The sequence below is a fragment of the Saccostrea echinata genome, unplaced genomic scaffold (assembly GCF_033153115.1).
Source record: "Saccostrea echinata isolate AGI-Se365-2 ecotype Australia unplaced genomic scaffold, CSIRO_AGI_Sech_v1 ptg000054l, whole genome shotgun sequence".
Lineage (NCBI taxonomy): Eukaryota > Metazoa > Mollusca > Bivalvia > Ostreida > Ostreidae > Saccostrea > Saccostrea echinata.
The window spans coordinates 17,502,297-17,516,886 of NW_026889803.1; the positions used below are offsets into that span (position 1 = coordinate 17,502,297).

Consider the following 14,590-nt stretch of genomic DNA (forward strand, 5'->3'; position numbering starts at 1 on the left):
TTTCATGAGAGCATATTTTTTAATAAATAAATAATAAAATTAATGAAAAAAAAAATTACAAAAATAAATAAATAACAGAAAATCAGAGGAATATAGATTTTTTTTAAAAAATGCATTCTTTTAGGTGTTCATTTATGAATTCTAGACTAAGTGTAAACTAACTACATGCATACAATAATTCAGCATTTGCTCTAAGAGACAGTTTCTAAAAATGTAATTGTTCGTTTAAAAAGCTTTTGTAAATTATCTATTTTATTTTCTCCCTTTTGTTGGCAATTTGGGGGGTCGTGTAATATAGTACGGATAAATTGGATTTGATTTCATTTTTAAAGGCAAACTTTAAGGTCAAGGTCAAAAATCATAGTATATTTGGAAAGGCCTTGTCAAAGGTAATATACATGTGAAATATAAAAGCCCTATCTCTTCTCATTAAAAAGTTATGACCAAGGTTAAATTTTTTGTGACAGATTGACAGACGATTGGAAAGTACAGTTAATCGGAGTTACCTTTCTTTGTATAACTCTTTAATTTTCGGAGGCTAAGAAGTATCGATCGAATACGAATCGTGAGTAGGCCTAGTGGCTGCAGATTTTATCTGGGTTTCTGAACAGCCATCAACAGGAGGACACACGCGACAGCTCGACGGAAAGTCTAGTCTGTCTAAAGGTTCCTTTGGATAAAGGTACTGGTAGAAACCTTTGACAGGTATCGTGAAGATTTGACGTCCACAGTCGTGCATCATGATACGTTACTTATTCGAATTTCCTCAAAACTATCAAAAACATGCTACTGTATCATTAATCTTATAGCACAACATTGACTCAATCAAACGAATGATTTCCGTCTTTTTGAGCTAAAAGCCAAAGGTAACTAGGTGTATCACATAATATGTTTCATTTTTTAAAGTAGCAAAATGTTTTGGATTACAAAATTTAATGCAGAATGGGTTATTTGCAAGTAAAAAATTCTTCAGTAAGTATTTCTTTCAGAGGGGTCAATGGTAGAGTGAACCATATAACTAAGCTTGAGCACTGACTCTGCGATATGATACATATATCAGTAAATATACTGGCACAGCTAGGATACAACTCTATGTTTATATGATATTAAAAAATATTATGAAAATTTGATTACCTGATAACTTTAGAAGTAAATGAGTTTCTAATTTTGATACTGTTTCTTAAGTTTCATTAGCCACCATGCTTTTGGATGCCATCTTATTTAACAAGTTATTGTAAACTTGAAGATGAAAAGAAAGTTATTGTAAAGTTAAAAAAAAAATACCTTCTATATCATGATTTTTGAATGGCGATACTCAAATGGCCAAATTTTTGAAATAAGATCTGAGACAAAGTTTGATTCTGACTTACTGTTGAATTATATATTTGACACCAGAAACTAACCATTCCAGATGAAGTGTCTGACATCAATAGCCAATTGTTACAATATTTCTGTGAGAACAATCTTAATCATTTGCTCTGATACTCCTCAAAATAATTATTTCTACTTGCCATATGCTTGTTCTAGGTCACCTATATCTGCTTTGCATGCAACACAACTTGATTGATAGAATGTTTCATCAAAACTGAAAATACATAGTAGATAAAATTGAAACTTGATTATGTTCCAAAAATATCTTATCACCATGTAAGTGACCAGGTTTTCAATATGTAATTGCCAACAGCAGATTTTACTCACACTGGCTAGTGATTATCTTAAAAATTATTTATAGCGAGCCCAGCAAGCGACGCGAAGCGCCGCCCGTCACTGCAAGCTCTAATGACATGCCTGGGCGAAGAGAAAATTTGGACTACTTCACATTCATTCAGTAGAATTTTTTCCACAGCAATTCTGGAACTACAGTGTATCGCTTGTTGTTCTCACTCCTAACTTCGTTCGCACGGTAACAACAACTAAAAATTCACAAAAAATGAACTCACCTTAATTTAGTGGATATTGCATATGTTTTACAGGTAGTAGATTAAACGTTCTTTGTTAAAATTTTTGCACTTTTCAAACTTCCTTTATGGAAATGCAGCTAACATACGACATCATGTGACATCACAGTCTAGACGTTCCAAATGTCTCGTGCAGTTTGAAGAGGCGGATCTTAAAATTAAGTAACAATGCGCTAGCCCCAACAGTCGCACCGTCAACATATTATGAGTTTGATTATATTATTACTTATTAGGTTTGTTGTACTGTCTATGGAAATATGTCCTTTTGATCAATTTCAATGACATTAAGGTGAAGCCATGCTGTCTGTTAGATTGATCAACCCAATATATACTGTAGATTCCTTATTTTACACGAGTACTAAATATCACAAAATGGCCCTTAGATGACAAATCGCGAGAAGTATATTTCACGAGTGGGCGCTTGATTAAGATATTTTATATGGATTTCAGTACCACAAATATTAAAGCAAGTAATTTTATTTCGTGAGTGGTTCTTCTCGCATAATTACGCGATAATTAATTCCTCGCGTATATTTAGGAATCTACAGTAACCAAAGACGGTAACAAACCTGTCAGGACATTAAGTGATTATTCTCTCAAAGGATAATGTTAGGCATATAAACTGTAACAAATAATTCAAAGTATTGGGGTGTAGGCATCAGATATATTGTTGGATGTACCAGTAATTCTCACCTGCCAGTCACAGAAATATATAGCTAGAAGTCATGTGTTACTTATGAACTGTGCAACATTTCAGTCTGAAGCCATGAAATTAAACTTTCCTTTTATGTAAGTAAATCTTGTATATACTGTAGTCTATACTGTTTTTTGTTGCTAGGTTCTGTGTGTGCAGTAATAAAGCCATGGAGAACAAAAACTTGGAGAAATGCATAGTCAAGTTACAGGAAGCAACATCTGACAATGAAAAGTTTGCAGCCATGTTGATGGTAATTCTGTTCAACTTAACATTTTGAGCAGTTACATGTAATTATAAACATTAATGGATACTGTAAAGTTAAACTTATCTTTGTGTACTGTGATTTAGGGATATCATTGCCAGGAGAAACTTTTACATTTGTTGAAAAGTACTTTTTACAAAATGTATACAGGATATACATGTTCAGTTTTGTTCACTGGATGATGTTTATATTACTTAGTATATATAAATTCATTAATTAGGTAGCCAAAACTACAAGATGCTCAGACATGAGTAAAGAAGAAAAGAAGAGAATTTTTAATGCCATTGGATTGCCATTTCTCATCAGACTTCTGAAATCAGGTACATATGTATACTTATAAATTTTCTCTTAACATTAATTATCAGGGTATAGTATTGTTCCATTTTCTTATATGATGGTCAGAAAGAACAGTTTAAATTCCACATGTACCGGTACATGTTCTGGTACACTTTAATGAGCAAAAGAAGTTAAAATATAAATCGGGCTTAGTACCCTTAACGGTATTTTTACTTTAATCTGGTTCCTTTTATTTTAAACCTTCATTTTAATGACTTTTTATAAATATGTTTGATGATGGGAGGATATGGAAAACATTTTAAATGTATGACATTTTGCTGTACTTTAAACAGTGAGAAATATTCATGTAATTAAATGTTGATGATTGCAGATTCCCAGCCAGAGGAATGTTCTGCCAATATTTACAAATGCATGGCCTTAACAGTTCTCTCTGGGCTTTGTGCTGATACTGACTTGGTAAGAAATGATATTCAAGTTTGGTAATTAAGAATCTTATACATGTAACATTATTATGGAACTCACACATATGAGGTATTTAAATGAGCAGGTGGAAAAGTATTGTTAATTATAATTTATGTCCATGATTTTTGTATGATTGGATTTAATGTACAATGGACATGTAACTTGTCTACTCTAGGAATGTGTGTTAAAATGAATATGTTACTGATGCATTCAATGTTCATTTTTGAACTTAATTATATTTATACTGATGTACATGTACTTTTATACTTTGAAAATATGTTTTCCAGGTGCAAAGTGCCCCATTGTATCGCGTTCTTAAACCACTGAACGAGGTCATTCTGATCAGGAGGTATTTATATTTTATACTTGTACAACATGCTCAATGTTCCAAAAGAAATAAATTGATTTGTTATTTCAAAAAATGAAATGCATTTGTACTAAAGATTGTTTTATGTTGATTGCTACCATAGTAACAATGATGAAGAGGTGGATAACATGATTAATGATGCGTTTGAAATCCTGAAGATGTTTGCTGGATCCCAGCAGGGAATACAACATCTTTTGGACAATGGCACTATTTCTGCCTTGACCAAAGTCATTGCTAAAGAATTATATGGTAATATACATGTACATCTTCCTATTCTCAGTATAGAGTAAATTAATTATCAGTCACATCTGTAGTTTTAATCTTTGAGAATGCAATGAATTCAAATTAACAGCCCTAGGATTAATCAGATAGTAGCAAGTATTACAATGAATTAAGTCTTTTGACTCGGAGTTTGTAACATAAACAGTACTTTAATATGTGATAGAGGAAGAATTTATTATTATAATATTATAAGTCATACAGTAGATCACTAGAAATTAAAATAAGGGGGTTTCAAGTGCTTGTGTCTTACAAGTGTATTGATATGTAGGTGAGTGACTGAGTGTTATTTGAGTTGTGACTGCAATAAAGAGTATAAATTCTGCTCATTTAAAGTACAATGTAGTTTTGTTTGTTTTTAAACACAGGAGCTAAAAAAGCCTTTGATTTGCTGACTTACATCCTACATACAATGAAGCCTTGTGTCTGGACTGGTCAGGAACAAGCTCTGGGAAGGCTGCTGAACTATTTTGCAAAGAAAATGGCAGAAAATCAGGTAAACAGCTTCTGCAAAGAATGAGCACTAGTTACTTTATCAAGCTTTAAAGTAGTAGAGGGTAGATTTGTTCATTTTCCTTTGGTACCAAATTGCAGAGTCTAATTTCCAGCAAATGTCAAGTACATGTATCACTTCAACATGTATAATTATAATGACATAATGTTAACTACAGTCAAATCTTGTTAAATACTCAGTGAGACTGAGGAAAAACTTTGAGATATCTGAGGATTCGAGATATCCAGGGTAAAGTACTAAAAGAATAAGGGGTCGGGACTTCTAAATCACTTTTGCATATCAATGGTATTCAAGATATCAGTGTTTGAGATACTGAAATTCAACTGTACGGTATTTGCAGTTTATTGAATTTACAATTTTATTGAGGGCATGAATATAGTTAACACTACAACACCACAAGTTATATGTATTTGTCACTCTTGTAGATTCATGATTTGATTCATTTCCTGTGTTACACTTAACTTGTGTTATTGCTTATTTTTCCATGATTTTGATTCAGGATCAAGAAAAATTTGAACTCTGTAATTTCATTGGCATGATATTAAGAGTGACACCTATATCTGAGGTAAGATTTGAATGTTTATGTTACGATGATAATTGATATACCGTACATGTATTGAAAATTTGAATGATCTTTGAAATTATTTTAAAAAAAAAAGGCCTGAAATTTCCTTTCGTCTTCAAATCAATCTTTATTCTGAAGCTTTTTAATTTTTTTTCTTGTTTTAGTTCAGAAAAGCAGAACAGCAACAATGGCATAAGTCAATCTTGAAAGGAATTCAAGATATATTCAGCAATCGATTAGGTTAGTCCAAATTGGTACTTATCCAATTACATTTCATTTAAGTATTTTCTTTCAAAACCTTGAATTTCATGAATGGAGAGTTTTTTGTTATTCCTCAATGGATTTCAAGGATGTGAGAAATGAAACTTCTCAACAGGGGGCACACACTCAGGAAATATTTCCAAAAGCATATCCTTACTTCCGAGGTAAAATGCTCTTTGTCCATAGAAAATTAATTCCTCTGATAATTCTTTAAAATGTCATTTTCAGGAGAAGCCCAAAGAGAGCCAGCTCTGAAGTTGGTGGCCTCCCTAATAGATCGAGTAGGAATGGAGTTTGTACTGCCCCCAAACATGAAGGACAACAAAGTTCTCCTTATGATTATACACCTCAGTTGTATTGAGGTTAGGATGGCCCTGGAAAATTTCCCTATTGATAAGGTATGGAACAAAATGTTCAAAACTGTTCACACTATGTATACTTGTTTTTTTGGGAACTGGAAGACATGATGGGCCAGGTTATTATGCAAAGGTTGTTTTGTTTCATAAATGCATCTTATTAGATTTCAGAGAAGGCAGATTTGCTTTGTGCTTGCTATCATCTTTTGGAGAACATAATTATCTATCTGACCACATCCCCTAGTCTTCTGCTTGATGAGAAACAAATCCTCCAGCTTCATTCAGCCATGTTAGGGGCATTTCATTCCATCATCTTCTTCCTAAAAGAACTCTCAGATGAAAACAATGCCAAAGGACAGGTATGAAAATCAAAGATCTTCCTAGAAGTTTTTAGGCTTAACATGCCTTTCTCTCTGGTTTTTCCAATAGAATTGCATTTTTCATCTAATGAATGGTATTTTCAATTATGTTAAAAAATAATAATAATCAGTACTTTACTAGTGCACTGTATGCATCTACTACAGTTTAGGAGAAAAATGATTGTTATACACCTTTTGCAATTTGAAATGGAGATCAAAGAAGCGAAAATACATGGCTACATTTTTGCAAGGGGTTTGCTTATTGACTGAACAATACATGTACTTCATTCATTTACCGTATATACTCGCCTATAAGTCGGTTGTATTTTTGAAGCTTATATTAGAGGGATTGACCCTCTAAAATACCAATCTTTTTATAACTCGCCTATAAGTCAGACATGAGTTTTGGACCAAAGTTTAACTTCCAAAAATCCGACTTATAGGCGAGTATATACGGTATGTACAGAAATAGACATTTATAAATAAAACCTTCTTTCAGTATCAAAACCCAGTAGTAATTGCTACAGTGCGAGTCTTAGGAGCCTGGTTGGCTGAGGAGACTTCTGCTCTCAGATCAAAGACTTACGAAATCCTGCCTTTTTTGTTACATTTATGGTAAGATGTCATTTTTAGCTCACCTGAGCCGAAGGCTCAAGTGAGCTTTTCTGATCACTTTTTGTCCGTCGTCCGTCTGTCCGTCCGTCCGTCTGTCCGTCTGTAAACTTTTCACATTTTCGACTTCTTCTCAAGAACCACTGGGCCAAATTCAACCAAACTTGCCACGAAGTATCCTTGGGTGAAGGGGATTCAAGTTTGTTCAAATGAAGGGCCACGCCCCCTTTCAAGGGGAGATAATTAGGAATTAGTGAAAAAATAATGGCATCATTTAAAAATCTTCTTCTCAAGAACCACTGGGCCAGGAAAGATGAAACTTATGTGGAAACATCCTCAGGTAGTGTAGATTCAAGTTTGTTCAAATCATGACCCCTGGGGGTAGGGTGGGGCCACAATGGGGGATCAAAGTTTTACATAGAAATATATAGGAAAATATCTTTAAAAATCTTCTTCTTAAGAACAGAAAAGCCATGATTGGTCATATTTATATGGAAGCATCCTCAGGTAGTAAAGATTCAAGTTTGTTCAAATCATGACCCCCGGGGGTAGGGTGGGGCCACAATGGGGGATCAAAGTTTTACATAGAAATATATAGGAAAATATCTTTAAAAATCTTCTTCTTAAGAACAGCAAAGCCATGATTGGTCATAATTATATGGAAGCATCCTCAGGTAGTGCAGATTCAAGTTTGTTCAAATCATGACCCCCGGGGGTAGGGTGGGGCCACAATGGGGGATCAAAGTTTTACATAGAAATATTTAGGAAAATATCTTTAAAAATCTTCTTCTTAAGAACAGCAAAGCCATAATTGGTCATATTTATATGGAAGCATCCTCAGGTAGTGCAGATTCAAGTTTGTTTAAATCATGACCCCCTGGGTACGGTGGGGCCACAATGGGGGATCAAATTTTTACATAGAAATATATAGGAAAATAATTTTTAAAAATCTTCTTCTTAAGAACAGCAAAGCCATGATTGGTCATATTTATATGGAAGCATCCTCAGGTAGTGCAGATTCAAGTTTGTTTAAATCATGACCCCGGGGGGTACGGTGGGGCCACAATGGCGGATCAAAGTTTTACATAGAAATATATAGGAAAATATCTTTAAAAATCTTCTTCTTTAGAACAGCAAAGCCATGATTGGTCATATTTATATGGAAGCATCCTCAGGTAGTGCAGATTCAAGTTTGTTCAAATCATGACCCCTGGGGGTAGGGTGGGGCCACAATGGGGGATCAAATTTTTACATAGAAATATATAGGAAAATATTTAAAAAAATCTTCTTCTTAAGAACAGCAAAACCATGATTGGTCATATTTATATGGAAGCATCCTCAGGTAGTGCAGATTCAAGTTTGTTTAAATCATGACCCCTGGGGGTAGGGTGGGGCCACAATGGGGGATCAAAGTTTTACATAGAAATATACAGGAAAAAATCTTTCTCTCAAGAACAGAAAAGCCATGATTAGTAAAATTGATATGGAGGCATCCTTGGGTAGTGTAGAATGAAATTTGTTCAAATGAGAGACCCCGGGGGTAGGGTGGGGCCACAATGGGGGATCAAATTTTTACAAATGAATATATGGGAAAAAATCTTCTGCTCAGGAACAGCAATGCCATTTGTTATATTGATATGAAAGCATCATCAGGTAGTTTAAAATTCAAATCCCTCCCCCCCCCCCCCCCCCCCCATTAACTTTTCAATTCTAAACTGATTTTTGTTTTTTTTTCCCCTAGCCAATGTGCTCAGGTGAGCGATGTGGCCCATGGGCCTCTTGTATGTGTTAGTTATTACATATACAGTGTATGTATTCAGTCTATCTCTATAATTTTTTTGATTTTGAACAAAAGTAAAGTTATGATCAATTGATTATAGAACTTGCTATGTATATGTATAATATTATGCTTTGAGAAAAAAAAAGATAATTTTGCCTATTTTAAAATGTCAGTCTTTTGTACATGATGTTATATCATGTATATAGTAATTCTGATACTTGCTGTTCATGTGAATGATAATATTTATATATGAAGAGGAATGAACTGAATAACATTTTTATATGAGAGAGCTGAAATTTTTCTCTATTTCCAGCAAACTACAGATGGAGTTTTCCCACATATTAAGCTCTGAACAGGGAGGCATGGATGCAAATCCAAAAGGATTCATTGATGACACTGGTTTTGAAAACATCAAGAAAAAAGTGAATATAGACACTCAAGCCATTTCAGATGCACTATCAGAATGCCTTACTATGGAGGACGAGGAAGATGAAAATGTCGAGGATGAGCAAGGTGAAAAAGATGATGGACAAAATGAACTTGATGAAGGGGGGGATGGACACTTGGAGGGAAAACAGGAAGTTGAAAGAGGAAAGAGGGAAGGAAACAAGTGTGCCAAGAGTAAGAGTGTACATGTAACACAGAAACATGGAGAACTGAAAGAGGAAGTGGAGGATAATAAGGAGCAAAGTGCAAATTCAAAGGAGAATTGTGAAGCAATTTCTTGTGATGGAAATTCCCAAACGAACCATGAGGACAGTAGTGCTTCTCCCAGAAATGATCCGATTGATGATACTTTGGAAGAAACATCTGAGAATGTTCCCAATGGAGCTGTAGACAGTGATCCGGATGAGGATGAAGCCTCATATCTGGGAGATCAGAGCAGTATGAGTGTGGATTTACTGAGGTTTTTACTGCCTGGACTCTGTCATCTCACCTCGGAAGATGAACCGAGGCAAATCTTAGTGGACAATGAATTGTTACCCATGTTGAACCATTATTTGAAACACATGTTGAAGAGATATTTTAAGGATGACACCAATGATAATGTAGTAGTATGTATCTTGTAAAAAGTTTAATCTTCAAAGTTTTTATGAGAGAATTTTAGAGCAAGAGTGAAAAATGCAAATTGAAAAGTAATTTATTGCATTTGTTTTAAGATGCTGCAAAATGCACTCAGCATAATAGATGTTCAGTATAAATTGTTTAGAGCTTTTTTATGCCTCCATTATCAGAGATTCTGGGGGCATATAGTTTTTGATTTGTCAATCCATCTGTTTGTCCGCAGAAACTTTAACCATGGCTATAACTTTTGAACAGTTGGTGCAAGGGTTTTTACATTTCTTATGTATATTCCTTGTGACAAGACCTTTCTTTTGATACTTACATTTTTAACTTCTTGACCTTGGAGTTTGACCTACTTTTGAAAAATTGAAAACTTTGTTATAAATTTAAATAGTTTTTTCTAGGCTTTCATATTTCACATGTGTATTCCTTGTAACAAGACCTCTCTTTAGGTACTAACATTTTTTACCTCATGACCTTTGACTTTACCTTGGAAAAATGTCAACTTGGCCATTCCTTTTGAATGACTGGTGCTAAGGCTTTCATGTTTCACATGTGTATTCATTGTGATAAGATCTGTCTGTTGATACCAACATTTTTGATGACCTCATTTGAAACCTTGACCTTCGAGTTTGACTTACTTCAGGTGCATTCTTCAGGTACAATGTACCAACATTTTTGACCTCACAACCTTGTAGTGTAATTTGATTTACTTTTGAAAAACTTTTGAATGGTTGGTGATAGGGATTTTATATTGTACATGTGTATTCCTTGTGACAAGACCTTTTAGAGGGTACCAACATTTTTTACCTCATGACTATGTCCTTTGAGTTCGACCTACTTTTGAAAAACCTAATCTTGGCAATGAGCTGCTGTAGGGGAGCATCAGTGTTTTATTTAAGAACAAAAAGTAATATGTACCACAGTTTTGGGGATCCCATCCAAGGAACATGAGTTCAATTGAAATCCTTTAAAGATATTTTTAGATTTCAGTTAAACTGAATTAAAAAAAGGTCAATGTGAAATATTTTTGATGGTTTACTTGTTACAACTTTGATATACTTAGGTATATATTTTCTAAACATTTGTAGAAAGCCTTGGAGCTGTTATGTAACATTTTCCTGAACTTTGCCGTGATAGAGCCCAACTTAGTGAGGAGGAGTGGACACTTGGTCAATGTTACACTAATTGTAATGGAGGCTGTGCCTCTTGTAGGTAAGTAGACATCAACTCTTACAGATAAAATACAGGTGACGGGGATGGAGAACTGTGTGTTTTTTATAGGCTCAATCATTTAGCTTGTAGTCTTACTATTTAATTTCCTTTTTTTTCAGGAAGAAAAACAGAATTTAACCCTTTGTGGCTCAAAATGGTAACACTTGGCATGTTTTATTTGAGGCATCAAAGCTGTGCAGTAAGAAGTGGTAAGTCAATTAAAACTGTAACAATTACAGAAAGTTGTAGGAGAAATGTCAAACATTCAAATAGTATTATTAACAAATTTGATAAATACAGATTATTCTAATAGCACCAAAAATGCATGAATTTAATTAGTACCAACAAGATCAAATTATGTATATGTATTGTAGTTTCAGACAACTAGCTGCAAAAAGTAATCCAGGACATTAAAACAATTATTCTTATTATGAAAGATTATCTACAATAATAATCACCATTAGTGAAAAGGAAACCCATAATAACTTTCTCACGAAAATAAGGTGTCTCAAAATATTGGTTATCTGCAGTACATTAACAAATGTATTTATAATATATTTTGACAGTTGCTGCTGAAGACGTCTTGGTCCACTTCTTTATCTGTGCCTGTACATTTGTGAAGGGTGCCTTCATCAACAGCTCCAAAAACAGAAAGAAGGATGTCCTGACAGTATCTCCTAATTATCTCCCCTTTTGGGAGGAGGCTTCTCAACTCTGGTTTCTTACAATTCAAGGTACAACAAAGATACATGAGGTTTCATTTGGACATTGTACTAATATTGTTGTACATCTTGCATTTTGACATGTATATTATTCATACATCTACATGCATGTCCATTGAGATGTACCTTATCACCTTGCATATTGTTACTAAATTTACTTCCTAGTGCATGTGCTTCTTAATGTTGAAATGTAGTAATTCAAAGAAATTACAGTATGAAATTAATGTAATTCTTATGCATGTTTTCATGTCAATTTTAAAAATTGTGATTGAATTATGGATTGAATTATGGTTGCACAGAGTTATGTTACAGTCAACCATCTCATAAGAAACAATTATAATGTAACTGATATTTTGTTATTGATTTTAGCAATGACAACCTGTACAGCCATGTACCCCCAGTTGGTTAAAGCTGTATTAATATCAGGAATGATGCCACAGCTCGCTAAAGTCTTCATTGCAGTGCAAGGTAAGAACACCAAATTACTCTCCATCACTTTTTATTGTCGAGAACTTCATTTTTGAGTATTTATGCGAGTCCATCTGAGCACAAAAATTACATTCTTTTACATTTGTAAAGATTATATACAAGAATACTGTAGAAGCACTTTTTCCCACAAGGTATGAATTTATTCTATGTAAGCGGACACAAATTATCCAAGTAATTTTCTACCAGCAGATTGAACAGAAATTGCGATTCTGCAGAATTTTGACCCATTAAAAAAAGTATGTTTACAGTAACCAAAACTTGTGATGTTTTTTTTTTTTTTTTTTTCCTTATGAATGCAAAATATGACCATCTTGAAAAAATAAGATGTCACCAAAAATTTGATCTACAGTACCCATGATCTGTAGCTAGCGTGAAGATAAACTTTCATGGATACTCAGTTTTATGATTTGATTATCAAAATTATTATACCCCCCGCAAATGAAGTTTAGGGGGGGTATATTGGAATCAGCTTGTCCGTCTTTCTGTCTGTCCGTCTGTCTGTAGACGAGATTTTGTCCGGACCATTTCTTGGAAACTGTTGCAAGGATTTGTCTGAAAATTTGTACACTTATTATTCGCCATATGAAGGTGTGCACCTGGTATTTTCATCATGATTGGAATTTTTTTTGCATTTTACAGGTGTTTTTTCATTTTTATTATGTGGTTTTATCCAGATCTGTTCCCAGAGACTATTGCATAGATTTGTATGAAAATTTGTGCCCTTATTATTTACATATGAAGATGTGCACCTGTTATTTTCAACATTATTTGATAATTTTTCTGCATTTTACAGGTTTTTTTTTCATTTTTATTGACTTGGTCATTTTGGGTTCATGTCTAAGGTTTAAGACATAGAATCTAGAACATATGTACAAAAATGTAAACTACAGCTTAAAACAACTCATTAGAGCTTAAAAAAAAATCACAAAGTATTAAAAACAGTTTTTACATTACACAGCAGATAGTGTAAATCCATTTGTCCCTTGGGAGTAATGAGTGGACATGCATCCAGTTAAAGATTAATTAATGAGTTCAGTGTGGGAAGCTGTTAGGGGATCTCTGATCAAGCAGGTCTTATCTATATCTCCTGGGAATTGGGCAGAAAGAAATAAAGATCTCTGTTGTCTAAGTCTCTTAATTGTAATTTATGTCTGTCAAAATACATAGTTACTGGAACCAGCCTTTTATTTTTAAAATGAGTTTGATATAAAGGTATTAAGATCAATTTGATTTTGTATAATTAATTATGATTTTTTTTTTTCAACAATCAATTTGCAGAGTGTCATGTCTCACAAAGATGACAGATAGTTGCAAACTATTTTTTCAATGTAATAAAAAACACTGTAATTATTAGTATTGATGTTTTATTAGGGTGCACCTTAGTTTCATTCATTAAAAAAAATATAATGAGTAATTAAATTGTCAATCTAAAGCAAATTGTGAACACCTCTCACATCTAGAAAACATTAGTGATTTGGTACCTTCTCTGAAAAACCCAACCGGGGGGGGGGGGGGGGGGGGGGGGGGGGGGTATTTGTCCCTTTTGGACAGTTCTAGTTACACATTTTTACTGATTTTGTGGCAGAAAAAGTGCTTTTTTATTTTGATTTAGGTCGAGATGTTGGCGATGAAGTCATCAGATGTGTCTTGGCCTTGTTTATCACTATGGCACATTGTCATGAGAAAGTTAGAAATGTGATCAAAACAACAGGAGGACTTCAGCTTTCCAAGTAAGGGGTTCATCTTGTGTAATGAGTTTTTGAAATGTACAGTTTTGTGAATTTAAAATAAAAACTTTTTTTTCAGGATTTATGATTCAAAGGAATTGCGTATGGAGCTTGGAATTGCTGAAAAAAGTGGAAATGAGAAGAAATCCTAAAAAAGAAATGCCATCTTAAGCTGAACTATAACGTAGAACTCGTAAAATTATAATGAAAAACTGTTCCATTATGGCATCTGGATAATGCAGATGATCTACTGGAGATTACAGATTTTTTTAAAATTCTTAACAAAAAGTTTTAAAATAATACTGTAGAAGCACAAATTTTTGTGGGGATAAAATTTTGTTGATTTGTCCTCTAAAAAGGGTTCTTGAGCATTTAATTTCATTGTTTGAAAGTAACCCCATTCAATATAAAGTCATATAAAAAATTTATGTGGTATGTAATTTTTGTTGATAATTGTTAACAAAGAAATAAACAAAATTTAATCCCCAACGAATATTCCTGCTTTTACAGTAAGTTAACTTCACTGTGTTCAAAAGTTCACAATTCATATCTGGCATGGACAAAAATCCTGCAGACTCAAATAATAAAAACTTGAAATTTCAA

The 14,590-nt window shown here is 33.7% G+C and overlaps 1 protein-coding gene across 1 annotated transcript; it reads left to right on the forward strand.

Annotated features, from left to right (window-relative positions):
• The first annotated feature begins 606 nt into the window (after positions 1-606).
• Positions 607-14,590, forward strand: LOC133171823 (neurochondrin-like). Its single transcript, XM_061306620.1, has 19 exons — positions 607-682; positions 2,797-2,905; positions 3,138-3,237; positions 3,585-3,670; positions 3,964-4,025; positions 4,147-4,292; positions 4,691-4,818; positions 5,336-5,401; positions 5,566-5,641; positions 5,891-6,060; positions 6,183-6,377; positions 6,877-6,992; positions 9,083-9,824; positions 10,926-11,049; positions 11,169-11,258; positions 11,616-11,783; positions 12,141-12,239; positions 13,873-13,990; positions 14,067-14,590. The coding sequence occupies exons 2-19, from the start codon at positions 2,822-2,824 to the stop codon at positions 14,137-14,139; spliced, it is 2,643 nt and encodes an 880-aa protein (XP_061162604.1). The 5' UTR covers positions 607-682; positions 2,797-2,821; the 3' UTR covers positions 14,140-14,590.

Coding starts and splice junctions, on each gene's coding strand:
- LOC133171823 (XM_061306620.1), top strand. CDS start 2,822: ATGGAGAACAAAAACTTGGAGAAATGCATAGTCAAGTTACAGGAAGCA. Junction 4,026..4,146: donor GAGGTCATTCTGATCAGGAG/GTATTTATATTT, acceptor TTGCTACCATAG/TAACAATGATGAAGAGGTGG. Junction 4,819..5,335: donor AGAAAATGGCAGAAAATCAG/GTAAACAGCTTC, acceptor ATTTTGATTCAG/GATCAAGAAAAATTTGAACT.